The sequence below is a fragment of the Ovis aries genome, chromosome 6 (assembly GCF_016772045.2).
Source record: "Ovis aries strain OAR_USU_Benz2616 breed Rambouillet chromosome 6, ARS-UI_Ramb_v3.0, whole genome shotgun sequence".
NCBI lineage: Eukaryota > Metazoa > Chordata > Mammalia > Artiodactyla > Bovidae > Ovis > Ovis aries.
The window spans coordinates 70,316,348-70,338,550 of record NC_056059.1 but is presented as its reverse complement, the minus strand read 5'-3'; the positions used below and the strand labels follow the sequence as shown (position 1 = coordinate 70,338,550).

General features: G+C 46.8%; 1 protein-coding gene across 1 annotated transcript; it reads right to left on the bottom strand.

Annotated features, from left to right (window-relative positions):
- Window positions 1–2,282: 2,282 nt before the first annotated feature.
- Window positions 2,283–4,540, bottom strand: GSX2 (GS homeobox 2). Its single transcript, XM_015096335.4, has 2 exons — window positions 3,847–4,540; window positions 2,283–3,172 (listed from the first exon to the last, which is right to left on the bottom strand). Exons 1-2 carry the CDS (start codon window positions 4,421–4,423, stop codon window positions 2,832–2,834), a joined length of 918 nt encoding a protein of 305 aa, XP_014951821.2. The 5' UTR covers window positions 4,424–4,540; the 3' UTR covers window positions 2,283–2,831.
- Window positions 4,541–22,203: the final 17,663 nt, after the last annotated feature.

Sequence of the window (22,203 nt, the reverse complement as noted above, 5' to 3'; positions counted from 1 at the left end):
AGGAGGAAAGGGGTTGGGGAAGTGTAAAACAGTAGACAAGGAAACCTCACGGTCCATTCTGACAGTGACAAGAATATTCACTCTGCTCCAAATGTTCTAGGACAAGGAGGGCCGCCCCCCCCCCCCCGCCCCCCGCCCGGCCCCCAAGAACCCCGGAGAAACTTTCTTTGGAGAATGTCCAACGTCTTTGCCTGAACCTTTATGCCTCTGGTGCAGGATCCCCTGTTTATTCTCTCTTCCCTGAGGAATTTCCCCAAGAGGGGAGGGAGAGGTACGGAGACCATCCGAGGAGGAGTGGTACTGCGTCTCCTTCTCAGGGAGGTGGAGTTGGCCAAGGAGCGGCATCCGGTGTGGCAAATGGGTGGCTCTGGGCGCTGGATCTGGGCGGGGATGGGGGTAATCAGGCGAGGTGCAGATGCTCAGATCTGCGATGGCAGAGACTTGGGGAGGAACAAGCCCGGGGACTTGGGGAGGAACAAGCCTGGGACAACAGAGGAACCGGGGCGGGTGCGGATGGGAGGGGGACGGAGTCGTCGGTCCAGGAACCAGCTGAGGCTTCCTTTTGGGCAGGAGCGCTCAGAGGTGCAGCCGGGGCTCTTTGGCCTTCGGTTACTTCCTGCGAAGGGCTTCTTCCTTAGATGCCGGTTCTTTGCGCTACGAAACTCCCTCCTTTCCACCCCTGTACTGGTGCCCAGAGATGCCTGTTTATTAGGAAGGAGGAGTAAGGGATCTTCGGAAAAGGCAGCGGGCCAGCGCCCCTTCCCCTTAGTGGCGGCAAGGAGAGGGGCCCGAAGTTCTGCTTGTGTGCGAGCTAGAGAGTGAGCAAGAGAGCGATCCAGAGCCTGAGCCTCTGCCCGGGGCAGGAGCTAGCCGGTTGCCTGTGACCACTGCGCAGGCCCAGTCCCATGTCCCTGCACAAAGCACCAGCAGCTCCCTATTCAGGGCGAGCCGTCCAGCTTCACCCCCTCCACCCCCACCCCCGCACCTCGCCTGCCCTGACTAGCACCAGAATAAGAGTTGACAGCAGGCCTCGGGAGTCTGAAAGAAGACTTTCCTTCTCCCTGAGTTCTTTGAAGTGTGTGTGTGTGTGTGTGTGTGTGTGTGTGTGTGTGTGTGTGTGTGTGTGTGTATGTGAGAGAGAGAGAGAATCTCTGGCCAGGGAAACCATGGTCACATCTTCCCCCCTTTTTCCTCCTTCCCATACTAAATCTGCAGCCTCACCTGTTGAGATTTCAGTCCCTATAGACCTAAAGTAAATCAGACCTTAAGTGTGAGTATGTGTTGTTAACAGTTCCTATGGCTTGGCCCTTTGGGGTGGCATCTTTACAGAAAATAATCAGAAATAACACCAGTGGTTATTAGTGGGACTCAGCCTTCAGGGAATGAGATCTTCTAGCTTCCACGTTTCAGCTTCACTCTCTCCATTAAAGGACATAACCTAGCTGTGCTGAAGAGTCAGGTTGTCTTGCTTGGCAGAGCCAGGGCAGAGCCAAAGTCTTCTCCAGGGCCAGGCTTGCAGGAGTGAACTCTGCAAGGTGATGGGAACAGTAGGACTAGAAGGGAACTAATTTAGGTGAAAAGGAGACAAGGGAAAAAAACCCCAAAGTCCAAGGGCACCTCTGAGCTATTTTGGAAAATTGAGAATGTATATCTTTGGACAGACTAACTCCCTATTCCTGAAAAAAATTTTTTCCGCAGCAGTGGTAGAAACCAGCTAATTTCTTAGCTAGACAAACACTCAAAAATGGTGTTTCTAGTCACTTGTAGCATCATTCGTAAGCTTCCATGCGTTTGCTTCCAACCTGTTTGTTGCCCTTTCTAAAACAATTCCTACTATTCAGATTCCTTCACATAATTTGGGTTTTAGTATTTGAGAGAAATGAAGAAGGAAAAAAAGGGAGGAGGGACTGCTACAGAAAATAAATAGGAGTAGGGGATTTTCAACTTCCCCTGCTAAATAAATTGAAAGGTTTGCCTGTGGTCACTTGTCAGTGTCACTCTAAATGGATTTATCCTATCAATTGTGAGGAAGAGAGCTATTTTAAGAACGGGGAGTACCACCTGGTAGGCAGCATCATGACTGAAAGTGTCCTGGCAGAAGTTTTGGTGACACAAATCCTACAGTCACAAACTCCCTCAACCAAGAGACTTGCGTTATCAAGTTACAGTCATTACTTTGCTGTAGATTTTCAGACACTTTTATTCTCTATCCATATGGGGAAGAGAGAGACAGGGGAAGTTGGTGAGAGCCAACACGACGAATTTAAAACTTTGATGTTTGTCTCATTTATTTAAATAAATATAAATATAAATTTTATATAAAACTATCCACAAAGAGACTTCCAATGACTTGGATTTGAGACTCTCCTCAGGCAAATTTTCAGAAAGCAAGACCTACAGGGTTTACTTTTCTAAGTTATTTGCAACTTAATACCTTCATTTAAAAAATTATCAAGAAACCCCATGTTCTTATCTGGTTCTGAAAGACAGAGAAAGGGAAATGACATGCACTTAAAAAAAAAACCCACATACAGTTTTAAACTTAAACCAATCCTGTTTTTCCTTTGTTATATGACAAAACTGAGTTGAATCTAGATTATTTACGTAAAAAACAACGACGACCTATAACTGCGAGAGGAGCCCCAAACAGACAGATCAAGGAGACAGGAGAAGGGTCAGGCCCGGTATGTACGCCCCCGGGGAATGCTCCTCTCCAGCTTCTCCAGGTGGGACCACCGAAAGGGTGAGGATTTTGGCCCCTGGGTGCCAGCCACATCGGGAGTTAGGGGAGATGCCGGGAGCGCGTGGTGTGTGTGGGGGGCGGCCCTCCCTCATAAGGGGGAAATCTCCTTGTCATCGTTGGCAGAGGCCGGCGACAAGGAGTCCTCATCCTCGGAGCGCGCGAAGTGCGCCTGGCTGCCGACGCACTTGCAGCCCGCGTGACTGTTCCTTTGCGTGCCCTTCCCTTCCTTCTTATGCTTCACCCTGCGGTTCTGAAACCAGATTTTCACCTGCTTCTCTGACAGATTCAGGTACGTGGCGATTTCGATCCTCCGGAGTCGAGACAGGTACATATTGGAAGAGAATTCCCGCTCCAGCTCTAGGAGCTGCGTGCTGGTGAACGCCGTCCTCATCCTCTTGCCATTGGGTACCTGGCTGGCGTCCGAGCCCCCTGCATATGGGCCAAGAGAGGGCAGAAAGGTAATTCTCCGGCGAGGCGCTCCCACCTCAGGGCCCTCCCTTGGAAACGCTGCCTCTCAAAGACCCACCCGCGAAGCTCAACCAAACACCTGTATCCATCCCTCACTCATTTGGAGACAAATCTTTACTTAGCCGGGAAGGACAGAGACGCCCAAAGCAAGCGAAGGCCTTTGATCTCGGGGATGTAAAGTCAGAGGATTAAAGTGGGGGCGGGTGAGGGGTTGGCAGAGTCCTGTGGTCTCCTGTCCAGCCTAGCGGAAAGGCAGGCAGGCTTAACCAAAAGCATCGAAACGCTTTTAGCCAGCCTCGACGCCCGATTGCCACACTTCAGTTCAAACACATCAACCCCGGACCTCAGTTAACCTCTGATTTCTCAGCCCTCAAGTTCAAAGTCTCAAAGGACCCGCTATTATCCCAGACTCGAGCACCAGGTACTCGAGTCGAGCGCACCAAGCTGCTTGGAGAGGCTGGCAAGGCTAACTTTCACCTCGGAGCTTACGGGGACGACTCCGCAGTTATTCTAAAAGCCCCTCCTTCGCCCCCTCTGCCCACCCCACAGGCTCCCACTTCCTCCACTGAAGGCGAGACGTTTTACTCCCGGGAGCAGGCAAGGCGTAGCGCGCAGGTGCCCAGGACCTGCCCTACCCATGGTGAGGCAGTGAAATCTCCGCGGGTCCGCCACGTTGTAGGTGGTGGCGGTGCAGACAGGTGCGTGGTGCTGTGGGTGCCCCAAGGCCGCCGCGGCCGCCGCCGCTGCCGCTGCGGCCGCTGCTGCTGCTGCAGCCGAGCCGGGCTGCTGGGGCTGGTGGTGGTGATGGTGGTGCTGCGGCGGGTGGTGGTGATGGTGCGCGTGGCTCACGCGCGGGCAAAACTGTGCGTCCCCAGGACCCGAAGAAAACTGACTCTTGAGCAGGGGCAGGGCCCCGGCGGCTCCTGCCGCTCCGCCACCCGCGGCCCCTGCACTCCCAGCCCCTGCGTTCCCGCCGCCGGAGCTCGCGGGCCCACGAGAGGAGTGCAGGTGCGAAGTGACGCAGAGCGGGCAAACGCAGAACGCTCCGCTCTTGCGGGACGCGCAGCCCGGCCCAGACATGGACATCACCAACGGGGACGGCATGCCCAGCGGGATGAAAAAATCTGGCCCGGGGTGCGGCTCGGGAAGCGAGGGCGCGGGCCGTGAGGAGTCCTTGATGATGAGCGAGTCGACATAGAAGGAGCGCGACATGTCGGGAGGGGTGGGTGGCTGGAGGGCTCGGCCGGTCGTGGGGGCCCCCTCCCCTCTCCTGTCCAGAGCTCTGGCCCCGGGCGCGGCGCGGATGCAGGCGGTCAAGTCCTTGGGGACTCCGAGGTGTCGGCGCCTGGACTGCGAACAAAGGGGTCCCTGGAGAGGGCTGGTCCTCACGTCCCCCGCCCGACGCCCCGGCTCCGGGATTTTATAGCCCCCACCCCGACACGTGATGCTGCGGAGTACCGCTCGGCTCTTGCTCCTCCGTAGCTCCCCACCCTCGGGATAGGCTGCCCGAGTCACAACAGAAGCGGCGAGGAGGGGCGGGCGCGCTGCAGGGAAGAATTCGGAGGAGGGGGATGGGGGAGACTTTGCAAAGTGTAGGTTTTGTTAATTTTCCGGGGAGGCCGGCCTCCTCCCCCTCTTTCTCCACGCTTTCCCGAGAAATCACAGAGCTGCATCCTCCATCCCACCTCTCTCCCTAGCCTGGGCCCCAGACCAACTCCTCCAAGCTTCCGGCCGCACAGCGCACCAGGTGGGGACTTGGAGGCCTTTCTAATCGGAATGCCCCGTGCTCCCTGCTCCTCTGTGCCAGCCGTGAATACGTGAATACGGCACGGAATAGTGTGAAGCCTGAGGTTTAGAACAGGATTGTGCCGCTGTGGACTGGCAGCGGCCCAGTCCTGGAGCGAAACGTGGGACAGGCACACACAGGCACACAGAGTCCCCCAGCTTCTGGACTTGGCCAATGTCATTCAGGTGGTTAGTTGTGAGGGATCTGGGAGGCATAACAGAGAGGCTTCTCAGCTAAGAAGAGGAACTTTTCATTTTGATGCTTGAGAAGTTCTAAAGTTCCTTTGCACTTGGGGCCTTCCTGGGACCACTCAGATCAATCACCTTTCCTTGTGCCTTTTTCTAGCCCGAAACTTCCCCTTTGGCAGAGAGAGACACTGAAAGGGTCACTCTTTTCTTTCTCCACGGGGTTCCATTGCTACATTTCCAGGCCAACCCTACAAACTCCATCCTAAGGACTTTGGGGAGAGGCCCAAACCCTGGCCCTTCTGGAAACTGGGCAGGGGCTGAGGGAAGCCTTTGCTCTGGGTCCTGCCCTTGGCATTTTACAGATCTTAGGCAGCTAGAAGACTAACTAGGAAGCACTCTCTTCTATGCTCCCCCTTTAAAGCCCATAAAAATTAAAAGGAATTGAGCCACTTGATGCCTCAGTAAGGAGAAGTGGTTTGGCAAAGGAAACCTCCCTGAATGGCAGTGGAAGACTGCTGCACCAATGACTGTGTGAGAGACTAGCTGCCCACCTAGGGGCTATTGATCTTTGGGGAAGGCAAGGCTACAGAAATGACAGCTTTCTCTTCTTTGACCCTGTAGAAAATCTGGCTGGAGCACGGAGGGTGAGCAACAGCTCCAAGTCCAATCCTTTTCCTCAGACTGCAAACTTCAGGCCTGAGATCACAATGATGCGAAGAAACTTGGGGACCATACCCCTCCACCAGTGAGAGGCAGGGGTCAAAATCCTAGGGGAGGCCAGCTTCTCAGCTGGTGACATGGCTGTCTCTCTGTATTTTTCTGTCTCTCCTTTTCCCTTTCCATCTCTGTGACCATCTCTCTTGCCTGCTAGAGAAGTATAATTGGGTTGTAGGGACGCCCCGCTCTGGGGAGCCCAGGATTTATGGATGGCAATTAAAGTTTTATGAATTGCAGCTGAGGCTGGTTATTGAGCTATTTGAATGTGATTAGAATTCAATTAGAAAGCGGTTAGTGGACAGTGGGTCTCCAGAGTGTAAACAGACAGCTATTCCAGAAATGTGCTAATCCAACATCTTGTGACAACAATTAAGGAGTCTCAGGGCTTAACTCGGGGCAGCTCAGCTGTAACTACTTTTGTACCACAAGGTTTGCCGCTGCAGCCATCGCAAGCTCTCAGCTTCAACCCAGCCTGCTTGGCTCAGCCCATCTTCAAACGGGAGAATCCAGGCAGTCCCCAAGTCATTACAGCCTCAGAAAGAAGACTGGGAGCTCTACCACTGGGAGGTGCCTAGTGCCAGGATGCTTTTAGGGGCCTAAATTGTCCAAATAGGTGACATGATTTCCCTGTTCACTTTTAAGTATATACATATTTTTTCACTTAAATTGTATATAATATATGCGTTTATTTATTCACTGTGATCTGCAGTGGTTCTAGTTCTGTGCATGGGGAAAACTTCTATGTTAATATGCTGGGAGTTGTGCCTATGTGAGGACCATTTTATTTTAGAGAATTATAATTATGATGCTTGAGCATCTAACTCAATTAATGTCTGACTACAGAAACATCCGGTTGGTGTGCTGGGGAATTTTGAAAAAAGTGACAGGCCCCTGAGGTTGCTAAGGACTGCAAGGGGAGCAGCAGCTTGGGGCCGGACTGAGGCTGAAAGCAGATGCAACTGAGAAATGTGTCTATTAGGGTACTGGGTTAATGGCTAGAGCCCACTGCAAGCAAGTATTCTGGGGTCATGTTCCACACTGGAGTCTCTCTTTAGTTCTCTTTGAATCTCTCTCTGTTTCTCCTCTTTCCCCCACTCCAGCCGCATCTTCAGAAGCTCCCCTTCCATGGGCGTTGCCTCCTTTTCCCCCCACGGCCCTGGACATCTCTGTGACTGACCCTGCTAGCCCTGCCCTTCCTCAGAATAGCAGCTTCTCCAACCCATCTGAAGCAGAAAGGGACCCTGGGCAGGCCATTGGTGTGCCCCTATGGGGCCCCCGCTGCCACCCAATTTTATTTCTCAGTGATCCTGTCCGATAAAATTTCATCGTCCATTAAGTAATCCCCGAAGTGAGAGCTCTTATGAGCCTATAATGAGCTCTAATTGCCACGACTCGGGGAGCCACGTGGAAGGATTTATTCGGCATTAAGCAGTCGGGTACAGAGTACAGGCTGTTACCTAAGCCATTGCTTTCATAATTCAAGGAGAAAATTAGTTCTTTGTCGGGGGGGGGGGAGGGGCGCGGTGGTGGTGAATCTTTTGATTTTTTTTTTCCTCCCTCTTGCTAGGGATGATAGAGGATGGCTTTGCTTTGTCTTTGATGATGTCACAAATGCAAAGGTAACAAAAATTGTCCCCCACCATCCCCCACCCCTGCGCAGTCGGGATACCCCATCCTCACCCTCAACTGAGGGGAAAAAATTCAAAGCAGTTCATTAGAGCCACCTTCTTGCCTCTAAACTGTCCAACTCGAGTCTGGCTGAGTGGTTTCCTCGCAGCTCAACCTTGAGATGTGAATTCTTGGATATAGCTTTCAGAAAGTCTTCCAGTACTTTCCCCCATCTGGGATCACACCAGACCTGAACCCCACGTTTTCCTGTTCCTGTTTCCTGTCACCGGCAAAAACAGGGAAATAAGGCATGGCGTGGACTTAGCATTACTTATTCAACAAACGTAGAGTTCTGACCCACTGACGTGTTTACTGTTTCCCCCCACCCCCCGCCCCCGGCGGCTGTAACTCCTACTTTGCCCCTCCCTCTGCTCCCGGCCTCCCCCAACTCCAAGTCCTTTTTTTCCTCTCAGTTTCAGCGTTTGCCCACACAGTTCTCCTGCCGGATCTTCTGCCCGATACGGAGGAGGCCGCGAGCAGGGCCCGACAGCCGGGAGTTGGCCGGGCCGCCTCGGATTTATTTGCTCCTCTTACATTGATTTCATATTAGTTTCCAAAGCGATGAATGATCTCAAAGCTGGGTTTTGTTAGACGAACACAAACAGGAGACAGGACTTACTTGCCCCCAGCTCCCTTTAATGAGGTCATTATCAAAGCGTGAACAAGTCTATGAATGTTTTATTGAAAGCGCATCGTTAACTTGTATCCATCCTTTTCTCCGAGTGGCATTGTGATATTGCTGTCTGTGGCACATCTTACCCGATATAGCCCGAGATTTCCCCATTCTCTGTAACCAGGCAACCCTTTCTGAATACCCCAAAATTGAAAAGAACCGCTTAGTCTTCAAGAAAGTCCTCAATAATAGTGGAAAAGAACAAAGATCCAGGAGACAACAAAATGCCACAGGGGTGACTTTTCATGAGCAATTATCTCTCATTAATCAGAAGAACAGCTGCAATATTAATTTTCTCTCTTTCTTCCTCTCTTTTCACAGTCCCCAACATTTGAATAATCATAAATTTTGATTTTATGAAGGAGTCACATTTCAGGGGCCGCAGGAAAGCAGCTACCTAGGTGAAGACAAGGAAAAAACGCTCTCATTTGATTTTTGTTGTTGTTGTTTGGGTAAAGCTGCCAACAAAGCAAAATGGAAACATATGTATAAATAAGAGAGAAATACGGGAGAAAATGGTCCTCCCCCACCACTTCTTGTAGATGGTGACTGAGAATCAGGACTTTTCCCTCTCCCCCTTCTAAAATCTCCCCCTCCTCCCCCTCCTCCCTTGGACCCACTCCCCAGTTGTGTTGTGAGCAGGGTGGAGGGAAATGCCCTGGCGTCTGGCGTGGGAGTTTCGGCAGGGTTTCTGCCCGTTTAACTTGCAAACGTGAAGCCAAGCGTTGTCGATATGACCAAAGGGACACTCTTTGGGCGTAACTTGTATTGTGGCCATCAAAAGCCCGCCGGCTTTGGATGAACCGAGACGTGCATTCAGCAGAATTGGGGAGCTCACTTGCTTTTCAGGAGCCAGAGAGGAAATTGTTCACGGGATGTGTAGCCAGGGTGGAAAATGTGGGTCCCCAGATGAGGCTGTAACCTGCAAACGGGCTTGGGGGAGTTGAAAGAATCTCATTAAGGCCGAGGCTGCAATTAGCAAATACACACTCTTAGAGAACCCAAGCCCCTCTTGAAAAGCCCCTAGTGGGGAGAAAGACGGGCAGTTGGGAGTCAGTCCCCACATTCCAGCGCTGGCTGAGTGGTGAGGACTCAGGCCCTGGCTGCCCCTTCAGCTGCCCCAATACTGGTACCTTTAATGCATGGCCGGGAGAGGCCAGTCCATGGAGAGCACAGGCTGCAGACCTTGTGCTCACCCACCACCAAAAATGATCTTGCCTATCCCCACTGTTTATTCAGAACCGATGGGCCTTTGAGAAACCTGAATTCGCCTTTGTGCTCACCACAGGCGCAAGAGTTCAGTTCGGCCCTCAGAGAGGAAGACAAGGAGAAAGGGGGAGGTTCTGGGAAAGAAGTGAGGAGTTTGGCCGAGAATTTCAGGAACTGCCTTCAGAACAGAGTTTTGATGGCACCCAGTCTCCACCACACAGCCCTTCTGCTCCCCACTTCACCTTAATTAATATTCACCCTGTCCCAAATCCTTAAGCCTAACAAGGCATCCCTCCCCCATTTAAAGCTCTCCTCTGTCACCAGAATAAAATTTATTGAGCGCCTTCTCAGTGCCCAGCGTGTGCTGGGCTCCGCAGGGAGCAAGCCTGAAAAGGCCCAGACAGTATCCTATAGAATATTGTTTCATTTTAGTAACAATGGTCTGAGGTGGGGAACAATTATCCAGATAATTGAAGCAAATGCTGCATCTCCCTCCCTCTCCAGTTCTCTTGGCGCTTGCCCTTTTTTTTTTTTTTTTTTAACTGGGTTTTTCAAAGTTAGTGGTTTTGGTTGGAAGGGGGGAGCTGGGAATATAAGGGGAGGGCTGAATTAACACCAATTCTCTACTTTCCTTTGCCTAAGTTTCCTGAAAGCACTGGGCCCAAATGGCTCCTTAGTAATGCGATTCAGGACGGTTTTTTATTTTTAAAAAAGGTTTCCAAAAAGAGAATGAATCATTATAATTTATAGCAAGCTGGCATTTCTGGTGTTCAACCTTGGCCATCTACAAAAATCATCTGGGGAGTATGGATGCCCTAGAGATTTCGATTTAATGGTGTGTGGCCAGAACACTGAAATTTAAAACAACAAACAAAACCACGGCGCACTTTCTACGTGGTCCTGATGCTGGTGAGGGCTGAAAAATAATGGATAAATCCTACTTTCACTTATCCAAAATAATAACCGCTTTGAGGCCCATTGAACAACTGATAGTGGTTGAAAGTGTGTACCGAGAGCTTACTATATAACAGGTTCGGGACTGGGGGATCCGCTGCACAAGGCCCGTCCCCTGGAAATATCCACGTTGTCGAAGGAAGCGGTAAACCAACTCAGAGCTGGTGAATTACAAAAGGTTGCATGAATATGAAAGCAAAGCCCTAGCGGCTCTGGGAGCGGAGAAAGCTCAAGTGTGAAGTGACCTGCGGGACCACCGGCTATCTTCGGCCTGGGACGGGATTGGAGGGAATGTGTCAGGCCACCCAAGGGCGCGCCCAAATGCTGAGAGGAGTCTCTTTTGGCTAACTGAAAAAATTGAAAGGAGGTCTCCCTTAGACTGGTAGGGTCTGCCTCTGTGAACCAGGGAAAAGACTGCCCGCCGCTTTCGAGTCTTCTTGAGGAATTAGGGGATGCCTAGCACCCCGCCTGGTGCTTAGTGAGAGTTCGTGGCGTCTCTTGTTTTCTGTAATTATCTGCGATCTGCAGCTCCAGGGATCCTGAGGTTTGGGAAGCAGGTACCAGAGCCCAGGGGTTCGTAGTGAGTAACCAGGAAGCCGGGGCCTCTGCCCAATCACCACTCCGCCCCCACACTCCTTTTCCCGGAGGGATTTGCCAGCTAAGGCTCCTCCGCAGGCTGGCGTCTTCTCCCTAAAGGCGCCCAGTCCGTTGGTTTCTCCAGCCCTCTGTTTCTGGGCGAATAGTTCTGTAGCCTCCTCAACCTGGGCCCGCCGGGAAAACCTCGCCACCTCCTATTCCCCACGCTCATCAAAGGCCTGGAGCTCTATCTTGGCAGTCCCTATTTAGGACTGCGCTCTAAATTTCAAGGCTCTTTTGGCCTGGAGAAACCTTACAGCTTTGAGGACGGTTTTATAGAGGAGGACACAGGAGGGTATGAGCATTTCTTTTTCCTGAGCTCTCACTGTGTGCCTTGCCCTTAATCAGGAGCCTTGCCCACAAAACCTCATTTAATTTGCCTAGCTGCCCTACCAGATAAAGCGCTATTTTTCTGTTATTTCTCCAGTGAGAATCCTGAATCTTATTAAAGTTCAAAGGCTTATCCAAGGTCACAGAGCTAGAGATGAGGCAGCCAGGATTCAGATCCTGTCTGTAGAATGTAAAAGTCGGAAGTTTTAAGCACTAGGTAATACTATCTCCTAATAATATATCCAATATGTATTGTGCACCTACTATATTTTTTTTAAATGATTTTTATTGGAGTATGCATGTGTGCTCAGTCGTGTCCAACTCTCTGAGACCTTATGGACTGTAGCCAGCCGGGCTGCTCTGTCCATGGGATTTCCCAGGCAAGACTACTGGAGCAGGTTGCCATTCCCTTCTCTAGGGGATCTTCCTGACCCAGGGATTGAACCTGCATCTGCTGTATTGGCAGGCAGATTCGTTACCACTGAGCCATCTGGGAAGTATTATTGGAGGATAGTTGACTTACAATGTTGTGTGCTGGTTTCAGGTATACAGCAAACGGAATCAGTTAAACATGTATCCACTCTTTTTAAAATTCTTTTCCCATATAGGTCATTACAGAGCATTGAGTTCCCTGTGCTATACAGCAGATCCTCATTAGTTATGTATGTTATGTATAGTAGTGGAGCACCTACTATGTCCTCAGCTATAAGTTAAGCCTTTAATGTATCATTTATTTCTCATAGTGACCCTGTGAGGAAGATACTTTTATGATTTTGAATTTGTTTATTGTCCACTCCCTGATTAACGTGGCTTTCCTGCGAATTAAAGATTACAAAGGCCAGTCTAATGTAGCCCATATTACAGAAAAAGCATAGACTGGAGTGGGATGAGATAGGGAATATGACTGTTTTTATTCGCTTGCTCCCAGAACATAGTAAGTGCTGAAGAGAGTCGGCCAGGTGAAAGCAACATGTTACTCTTATTTCAAAAGCTGTCATCATAATCCGTACGTATGTCTTCAGGTTTATTTCAGTGCTGGTTGAGTACCTCCCCCAGTTGACTGCAAGCTGCACTGGGCAGAAACTGCATCTGTTTTGTTTATTCGCAGGTGTCTATAGAACGTCTAGCCCAGAGGTGGCATATATTAGGAGTGGAATAAATACTTGTTGAATGACTAATCCCTCGTTTTGCAGATTGGATAAATGAGGCTCAGAGAGGCTATGCAATTTGCCAAAGCCACGCAGCTTAGAACTGGGAGAGGGAAGATTCAAACTGAGGATTTTCTGACGCTGACCCCGTTCCGCTTTTCACTCTGGCTCACAGCTTTCTGTGCTGTGTCCTCTGGGTCACCGGGACTGGCGCTGCACGGCCAGGGGCTGTCCCAAGTCCGCTCCCAGTCACTCCCCACCCCAGGCTGAGAGATACAGAAGCTGTCGGAGGCTGGCGAGGCTGCTCCCTAGACGCGGTGAATAGGCACTCCCCGCGGGTCGGCCCCTACCCAGCGCTCCAGCTGCCACCGCGGGAAACCTGCAACCCACTCCTTCCCGGGTCCGTCTCCCTCTCTGGGTCTTGATCTGCTCCTTTCCCTGGCTAATTTCTCACTGGAAAACGAAGCGACTCTAAGAGATCGCCTTGAACGCACAACCTGCAAACGCTTCCATCAGCAACAGTCCCCAGACTCCAAGCACATGGGCATCCACGCTGGGCACAGCGTCCTCACCGCAGCAGGTGCGCATGCCCAAGCCTGAGTGCTGGGCTGCAGAACCGTGTGACTCTGTGCGTGCGCAAGGGGGGGGGGGGGAAGCGTGTGTGAGAGAGTGTGGAGGTGAGGGTGAGTGAGTATGCGAATGAGTGCATGCTGGAGGGTATGTGTGATGTGCCTGTGTGTAGCAGCAAGTGTATGAAGAGGTGAGGAGTGTGAATATGAGTAGCGTGTTAAGTGTAAAAGTGAAGAGTGTAGGTATACAGGAGCTTGAATGGGGGTTGTAAGCATAAGGGTGCCTGTGAATATTGGGGTGTGTGGATGTATGAATGTGAGAATTAAAGAGACTGTGTGAGGATGTATGTGTTGAGGGGGTATGAATGGAAGTGTGACTGTGAGTTTGAGAAGTATGGGGTCCCATGCGTATGTGCGAGAGTAGGTGCGTTTGTGGAAGCACGTGTGTGCGGCCCGCAAGTGTGCACTGAAGAGTATGGAGAGTATGAGCGTTTGAGCATGAGTGTGAATGTGGAAGAGAGAGTGTGTGTTTGTGTGTGTATGTGCGTGTGTGTGAAGTTGGCGTATGAGACCACCTGCCTTCGTGGGGCGCGTGCATGGGGTTCGGGTGCTTCCGCGGGCCTCATAGCTGCTCCCTCCAGCCCACCCAGTGGGCATCCGCCTTAGCGCAAGCTCCTCCTCCTGCCAGGGGCCTTGGAACCTGCCGGGTCAGAGTCGGGGCGGGGGTAAGCAGAGCCTGGAGAGAACCTCACGGTGAAGCCAGGACCCGCTAAGTGGGAGGGGCTTTGGAGCAGTGCCTCCGGGAGCCCCTTCTTTTCTTCAGAGCCTGCCTCCAGTTTCCCTCACTCCTGTCTGGATCATCTTTCCACCCATTTTCTCACTCAGGGAACATTTATATGTCCTCTGCCTTAGGACATTTAGCCAAAGCCAGGCTCTGCTTTAGGTGCTGGGGAAGCCAGGAGAACTAGATAGCTTAGATCTCACTCACTATAGAGTTTTCACAGGGCTTTCTGTTCATTTGCCAAACACTGATGATTCGATACTAACTAAAATTTTGGCCTCTGCCCTCAAGCAGAAGGGCATGGAAGGCTTTTAAGACAGACAATGATATCAATAAGACAATTCACTGAACTAAGTGCCTGTGCATCCCGGCTCCATTCCAGCCTCAACCCTTTCACTGCTCTACTGAGCTTGGGCTTAGGGTTAGGAGGCCCTGGGTGTGAAGTTCCCCTCCTTTGACAACGAAAATAATCATGACTCTTCTCATAGGGTGGCTGTGGGTGTTAAATGAGTTAAGTCATGATAACTGTGGGAAAATGCCTGGCACACGGTAAGCGCTCAATATACCAGCTGTAATGATGGTGATGATGATGTTTCCCAGGTCACATGCAGTGTGGGAGAAGGGGAGATGCTATGTTTGTGGGCTACAAGTTTAAGAGATTATCCAAGGATTTAAATTAATCTATGTATGATTATCCTGGATTCCTCTCCAGAATCAGGCTGTATCAGATACCTGGTCTTCCGTCTTCTCTAGTGACTTCTTTATTTATTTATTTGGCTGCACTGGGTCTTCATTGCAGCATGTGGGATCTTATCAATAGTTGCAGCATGGAAACTCTTAGTTATGGCATGTGGAATCCAGTTCCTTGACCAGGGATCAAACCCAGGCCCCCTGCATAGGGAGTGTAGAGTCTTAGCCACTGAACCACCATGGAAGTCTCTCTAGTGACTTCTTATGCTCCAGAACTAATGACACCAATAGTGCTCTTGTCGAGAAGAAATGATAAAGCAATGGGGGAAGAAAGCAAGAATCTACAGGAGCCAAATGTTCTTTCAGGCAACCTTAGAAGCTTTTCAAGTTCGCTCATGTACCATTAAAGTGAAAGGGAGTATTTTAACAGTGACACAAAATTTAACTTGTGAACAAGATTTCTGATGAAATATGACATAGGAAATGTTTCCTGATTAGCTAGGTAACTCCCTGGAACAAGATACTGTATAAACAAATGCAGGACATACTTTTTTTTTTTTTTTTAAGAAATCTGTCTTATTAACATTCATTTCTTGACGTTCTAACTAGGATCCCCAAATAATTTTCTTTTAAACCATAAAGGGCATGTTCAAAGATCGAATTTCCTTACTGAGACTTTTTTTTTTTTTGAGAAAAAAAATATATCAAAAATAAATCTTGAAAAGTGTGAGAATTGGTGGCACCATCTACGTTCTTGAATTTAGCAGCTGAAATGGAATTTTGCCATTATCCTGCTGGCTCATTTCATATTACAACTAGAGAAACTGAGGTCCAGGGAAATGAACTAGTGTGAATTGTCAGTCCTTCCATCAATCACCAAATAGATCATTTCAATCTTGTTCCTCTAGGCAGAATTTTACATTAGCAGGAAGAATTCCTGCAACTAGGAGGAAAAAGACAGGGAGGAGTTTCAGCTCCCTTCCATATGGACACATCTCTATTGCTGGCAGCTCTGCCTTCTGGTCAGTCAGACCCAAATTTTGTAGTCTTCCTGACTTCTCTCTTTTTGTACACTTAATCCACTGGGAAGTCCTGATGGCTCTATGTTTAAAAATATCCAGAACCTGACCCCTCTCAACATTCCCACCACTGCCACACTGGTCTACCTTACATTCTAATCTCCTGACTAGGCTTTTTCCTCCTATGCTTGTCTCTACAGTCTGTTCTCAACCCAGCACCCAGAGGAGCCTCTAAAAATAGGAGTCAAATCAGGTCAGAGCAAAAGATATACTGAAGATATTACAGTGGTCAAAAAGGCCCTCCATGATCTGGCTGTGTGTCTCTCTCTGACCGCCTCTTCTTCTATTGGCCTACCTGCCTGCTCTGCCTTCCTTGCTTGGCTGGCCCTCTGTTGCACTGGCCTTCTCCTCTACTGAGAATTCTTCCCCAGAAGCTCACTTCTTCATCTTCTGGTCTTTTCTCATCTCTGGTCATTCTCTAGTCTTTCTGGTTATTTTTTCACTATTTTAAAAATACCAAAGCCTCTACTATGCCCTCTGTATTCCCAACCCCCTTATTATGCACTATTTTGTTCTCCCATAGCACTTATCATTTTCCAACATGCTGTATAATGTACTGTGTTTGTATGCTTATGGCAGAATCTCCCTGCAAAAATGAAAGCTCCTGGAGAATGTTTATCTGTTAGGATCTGTTGGGGTCACTGAGAACAGAGCCTGGCACAGTAGGCGGTGCTCAAAAATACTAGATACAGGATTGAAAGAATGCCAGTGTTCTAGGTAGATGCCTAAACACAACTCATATCTTACATCTACATAACATTTTGGAGTTTACAAAGAATATGTTTTAAACGTATCTTAAATATGTTATGTCACTGGAGCTGCACAATTAATATAAGCTAGATAGGACTATTTCCCCCCCAGTTGTTATTTCCACAGTGAGGTATTCAGAGGTTAAAAGACTTGCCCAAATCAGATCCAGGACTAAAATCTAAATCAGAGTGTCTTTTTGGGTGAGAGACACTTGGCTCAATGAGGAAAGCTAATGTTACTAGATTGACAGTAGATCCTTCTAAATGCTGCCGCAGGATGAAGGCTGGGGTCCTCCCTCCACTGTCTGCCTTTCAGCCAAATGAGTGGTGCTTGGGGGGACACAACACAATGGCCACATCCTCTTGTGTTTATAATTTGCACAGTTGAAAACAAGAGGTATTGTCCTGCTAGCTCAAGCTTATTTGGAGTCTGCCCCGAATCTCTGGACTTGGCGGGATGCCCTCCCTTGTCTAACTGCTCTGGGCAAACCAACATGCTGTCTTAGTCAGTGTATTACAGTTCTTTCCTCATGTTTGGGCTCTCTGTCAGTCCATCAGATTTAGCTGATGAGCTCATTGACTACAAACTGATTTAGCAAGATAATATCCCTCATTCTCTGGGCATACACAGCGCTATTGTCTTCCATAGATACTAGTGAAAATTGACATCTCCTTTCGAGAGCATTGATATCTCAATAGCCATTAATCAATAATTGTTTTTAAAGCAACAAATTATCATATTGAACTACAAAAGGAGTTAAAAAAAAGTAATACGATTCAGAAAATAGATGTAAATATAAAATTAACAATTCTGAACAAATTTTTAGAGATAATACTTTTTCCTCAAAGATGTTCACATTTAGTAAAATAAATGACAGTTGCTTCTTTGTTATTCCCCAACTGGCATAAATTGTTACTTTTTTATGTGAATGGGAAAAATTTAAACATTTCGAGACAAGAAAAAGAAAAGAACAATTTAATTGTTTATTGAAATATTAATTCAATGTTTGGTTATTCACAGATTATCTCCATGCCATCTCCATTTAGAATTTAATACTTGTCTCAGTTATACACTATTTTTCAGTTCCAGGTGCTCTAAAGCAACAGAGATGTTAATTATGAATGCAGAAGGCATAGTTCAGAAAGAAACAATGGCAGCCAAAATTAACTGTATCATTGCTGCTCTAAAGGGGTTTTTTTACCTGTTCTTTTTTCTGAGATCAGGCGAATTAATGGAATTTCCAACAGCGTACCTAATAATGATCACAATACCATTTATATTGGCCAGAGAATGATTCTTACCCAGATAGGATTCTTGGATATTTAGTTGTAAACCCTAAAGAAAGCATATCAGAATAACGGCCAATTTTAAATATAAGGTCTAGGCCATATTGCTAGAGGAACTTCTGGAAATAGAGCTGCAGTTGCTATTGAAATTCAAATCAGTTTAATTCACCATTATTTCCTGAGTGCCTATATGTGCTAGGTAGTAGGGTTACAAAGATGGCCAGAATCTAACCACAGCCTTCGATGAATTCTAATGGGATGCCACAGTCTATGGCACCATGGAGAACAGAGCCATTCTTTCTTCTAGCTGGCATCAGAGACTCTGGGATTGGGACTTGAACTGTTTGTAGGATATGCTCAGCTTCAAAACAATGCCACCACCACCACAGCTGTGAGAGAAGAGACTTCTAGGTCAAAGGTCTGCTGGTGGGCACAGGCCTAGAAGATGGATGTTCCATCATGTGGCAGTGGAATGACTGCACCCAGCAGGGTGAAACAGCAAGGGCTGCTGAGAGGCAGAAAGCAAAGGGTCTACGTGGCAAGTGAAGTACTAGGAGATATCTCTGTATTAAATGGACAGTCACTGAAGGTGCTGAGCAGAAAATTGCAATGATTATATTATAATCATTGAAAAGGATGGATTGGAAGAGAGAGAAACCAGAGGCAATTAAAGTCTTAAAGTCCAGTCCTGAGATGATGAAGGTCACATTAATCCATGGTGGTAGGAAAGGAAAAGAAAGGTTAAATTCAAGAGCCATGTGGAAGGGACCACAAACAGTCCTTGATTACCAATTGGTTGGAATGTAGGTGCAGAAAGAGAAGAGGCAGTGGGAAATTTATATTTCTAACTCAGGTGTCTGCATTGATGGTGATGATGTTAAATATTAACGCAGTGGTTATAGCTGGAAGATAAGCTGGTTTTTTTGTTTGCTTCAGATGGGCTTGCAGATAGAGTGGGTGGAAGAGGAAGAATAAAAACTATTTGGTTTAAAGATTTTGAGTTGTAAGTGTTGTCTGAACCACCAAGAAGAAATTTTTTACATATGGTAGTGTTGTAAATATGGGTCTGAAGTTAAGAGAAATTGGGGTTGGAATAAAAATGGCATTAATCTACAGTATTCAAACTGTATTTGTATAATAGTTGCAGCATTAAGATAAGATGAAATTACTGAGGTGATGGTTAGTATGGTGGTTGGGAAAGGCCTCAAGGTTGTTATTTTGGTATAGTGCCCATCAGAATAAATGGTACATAGTATTTAACATATTTGTTGAGAGCTGATTCTGTTCCAGAGTCTCATTTCTTTGTCCTCAGGCACTATATAATCTCTTGGTCACTCTGTCTTGACAATGGAACTGGAATACAATAGATTTGGAAATCAAATCAAAGTTGTAAGGCAGCTTGGTAGAAATACGGGATTAGTTTTCAAAAGAGTCTCCTTTAGCCAACCAGGTGCCTTAGAAGGTTGGCCCGAGCACTCTTCTCATCCTAACCCATCTAATAGAAACAGAGCAAAGTAAAGAAATCCTAAGATAGTATTCAGATACCTTGCCTTGTTTTCTTTCCGAAAGACTTCCTTTCCCATGTAGACCTTAGACGTTTTCTGATTGATACGACTTTTTCTCTACAAGGCCTGTTGACAGCTTAGCCTGCCAAGGACCCATCAAGTAGGGCAGTCAGATGTTTATGATCTGGTCCTGAGCAGCAGCATCACCCAGATTCCCAGTGTGAGTCAGAATCCCTCATGACTGTTCCAGGTCACAAGATGTTTGTATTTCCTTAAGGACTTCAAGTGCTTGCAAAATGGTCTGTCATAGCCACCTCCAGAAAGAAGGTTGCTCATCTTTGAGTTCCCAGGTAGATGAAAACAGCAGGGAGAAATGGTAAATCAATGCACAAAATCATACACCTTTGCATATACATTTATTATCAGCTCTAACTTTTTATTTATTTTCCATGCATCACGTCATTACCTATCTAACTGCCCCCATTCTAGTACATTCTGGACCAACTGCTCTGTTTTCAGCGGTCAGGCCTGTCTGTGGTCCACAGCACATAGAGTTCTGTGTTTAGGGCTTCCTGCTGACATCTTTCCCCCACTTAAAGTGCCTCTATCCTTTTCTTCTACCTTTTCCTTCCTAATAGTGAAAACTCAGGTCATCTAAAATTCCTCAATGTTTACATAAAGAGTAGCTATAAGTTTTATCTCTACATAGTATATACTGGGGTGTAATTTCTCAGGTTCTATTTACACAGATGCTAATCTTTCAAGAGCAGTATCTTATAGACTAGCCCTAGCATCACCTAGAGAGATGGTTGAGTTAAATGGACTATTCAACTAAAGTCAATTTGAAGTTTCTTAAATGATGAGTATAATAACAATAGTAACTATCATTACTTAAGGGTCTACTATGCCAGACTAATGGAGACAGGCATGCCAACCCACTCCAGTATTCTTGCCTGGAGAATCCCATGGACAGAGGAGCATGTCAGGCTATAATCCATAGGGTCACAAAGAGTCAAACACAACTGAAGCGACTTAGCACACACGCATCTGTGCCACACACACATGCCAGACTAAGCATTTTGCTGTGTTATTACATTTGATTGAGTGAGAAGATACCTTCCTCATTCTACAGATGAGAAAATGGAAGCTTAGAGACGTTAATTTGCCTGATTAGTAAAGATCAGAACCTGGATTCAAACCCATGTCTTTGAGACTCTGCCATTCATAATCTTACCAAAACACTATATTTTTAGTGTTCATTTTTTAAAGAACAGAAACAGTTTCTGTATTTTCTTGATCTCTTTCCATTCCTCCTAGTATAAGGCTGTGTGCTGAATGCTGTAATTAAATGGGCTATTTTTAGTTACAGGAACACACAGATGCTCAATTTTCCTGTGTGGATTGAGTGTTTTTGGTAAAGATAAACAGAGAAGTAAGGATTTGCCGAGGGTATATCCCAGCAAATGTGAAGCTAGACCAATGGAGAACTGGAAAAATTGTTTCATCGTATACCCATTTCTTTCAAAGAGGCTTACTTAGAGACCTATGGATACTCTTTCCCTTTGAGAACAAAGCTTGCTAATGTTTGGATAGAAGAACCCTTTTTAGAAATTAGTTTCTTCATTAATTCCACAAATATTTATTGAGTGCTTATTATATGTCAAGAAGTTTTCATGGCACTAGGGCAAAGAAAAGAGATGAAGTTTCTCCTAATTGGGCTTATTTTCTAATAGTTCCTTATATTAAGTTTTAGGGATATGCTGATAAATCTCATGGGGCTCATCTTTTCTTAATGCTTATTCTACGGTTTTGAGTCTTCTCCATTTTTAAGATTGTACTTGAATTAAGAAGTAGGTATATGTCAGTATTTCCCAAATTTATTTATAGTGAACATTGATTAATTATTTCTACAGCATTTATAGTGTTTGATTTCAGCCTTGGAATTCTAGGGAAGCTGACACTATCTATGGCTCCAAAGAAGAAGTTGTAATCTGGATTAAGCTGATCAGTATATATTATCCCTTCCATAATGACTGGCTTGGTAAATAGCTTATAACCTGAGAGGGTCCAATAAGAGCAAATCTCAGAACTTCTGTGGGTAGGGGGAGTTTAAGAACACTTAGTCTCTCACATGCTCTGCAGAGTGTGATTTGTAAGTATGAAGGCTGGATCTGCTGCAGTCATTTTGCAGAGAAGAGGAAAAACCTAATACACAGATATAAACAGAGTTCAGAAATGGAGCTGGTTGGAGGTCTGATCAAATTGTACCGTGTCTGTCCCACCTCTAGACTTTAATCATCAGTGAAGTCAACAAATGTCTACTTACTGAGACAGTTTGAATTCAGTTTCGTTAATTACAGCTTAAAGTATAACAATTGACACCAAACAACAATGACAGGAAGAAAAGAAGAAAAAGAAAAAGAAAAAACACTTACCTTCCCTTTTTGTTTTTTCTAGAAGCGTTTCACAGGACTAGATATTCTCCAAGTGAATTCACATTGGGAAATGCTGATTTTGACAATTGGTGGCTATTACCAAATGTCCTAGATAGGAGAAAATATGCGTCCCTTTGATCAAGATCTTTCCAAGTTTTAAGAAATATCTTTATATCCACTGTTCTGTAATGTAAGTGCAAAAAGGTGTTCTTAAAAGCTAGTCTTAAAAAAATGGCATGTAGTTTAAATTTTTAACACAATTTTTCAGTGAGTGATTAAAACATCTTTGAAATATTGCATGAATGCATGCTCAGTCACTCAACCATGTCTGACTCTTTGAGGCCCTGTGGACTGCAGCCTGCCAGGCACCTCTGTCCATGGGATTTTCCAAGCAAGAATACTGGAGTGGGTTGCCATTTCCTACTCCAAGGGATCTTCCCAACCCAGAGATCAAGCCCATGACTCCTGTGTCTCCTGCATTGGCAGGCAGATTTTTTCTTTTACCACTGCACCACCTTTGAAATATTAGCTAAGGGGGAAAAAAAAAAGAGGATACTATAATTATGATGAAAGAAATAATATATCTCA

Bases quoted from the DNA above. Each gene is read 5' to 3' on its own strand.
- GSX2 (XM_015096335.4), bottom strand. From the start codon at position 4,423: ATGTCGCGCTCCTTCTATGTCGACTCGCTCATCATCAAGGACTCCTCA. The intron at 3,173-3,846 runs GTAGGGCAGGTC...GCCCATATGCAG, and splicing joins ATTTCACTGCCTCACCATGG to GGGGCTCGGACGCCAGCCAG.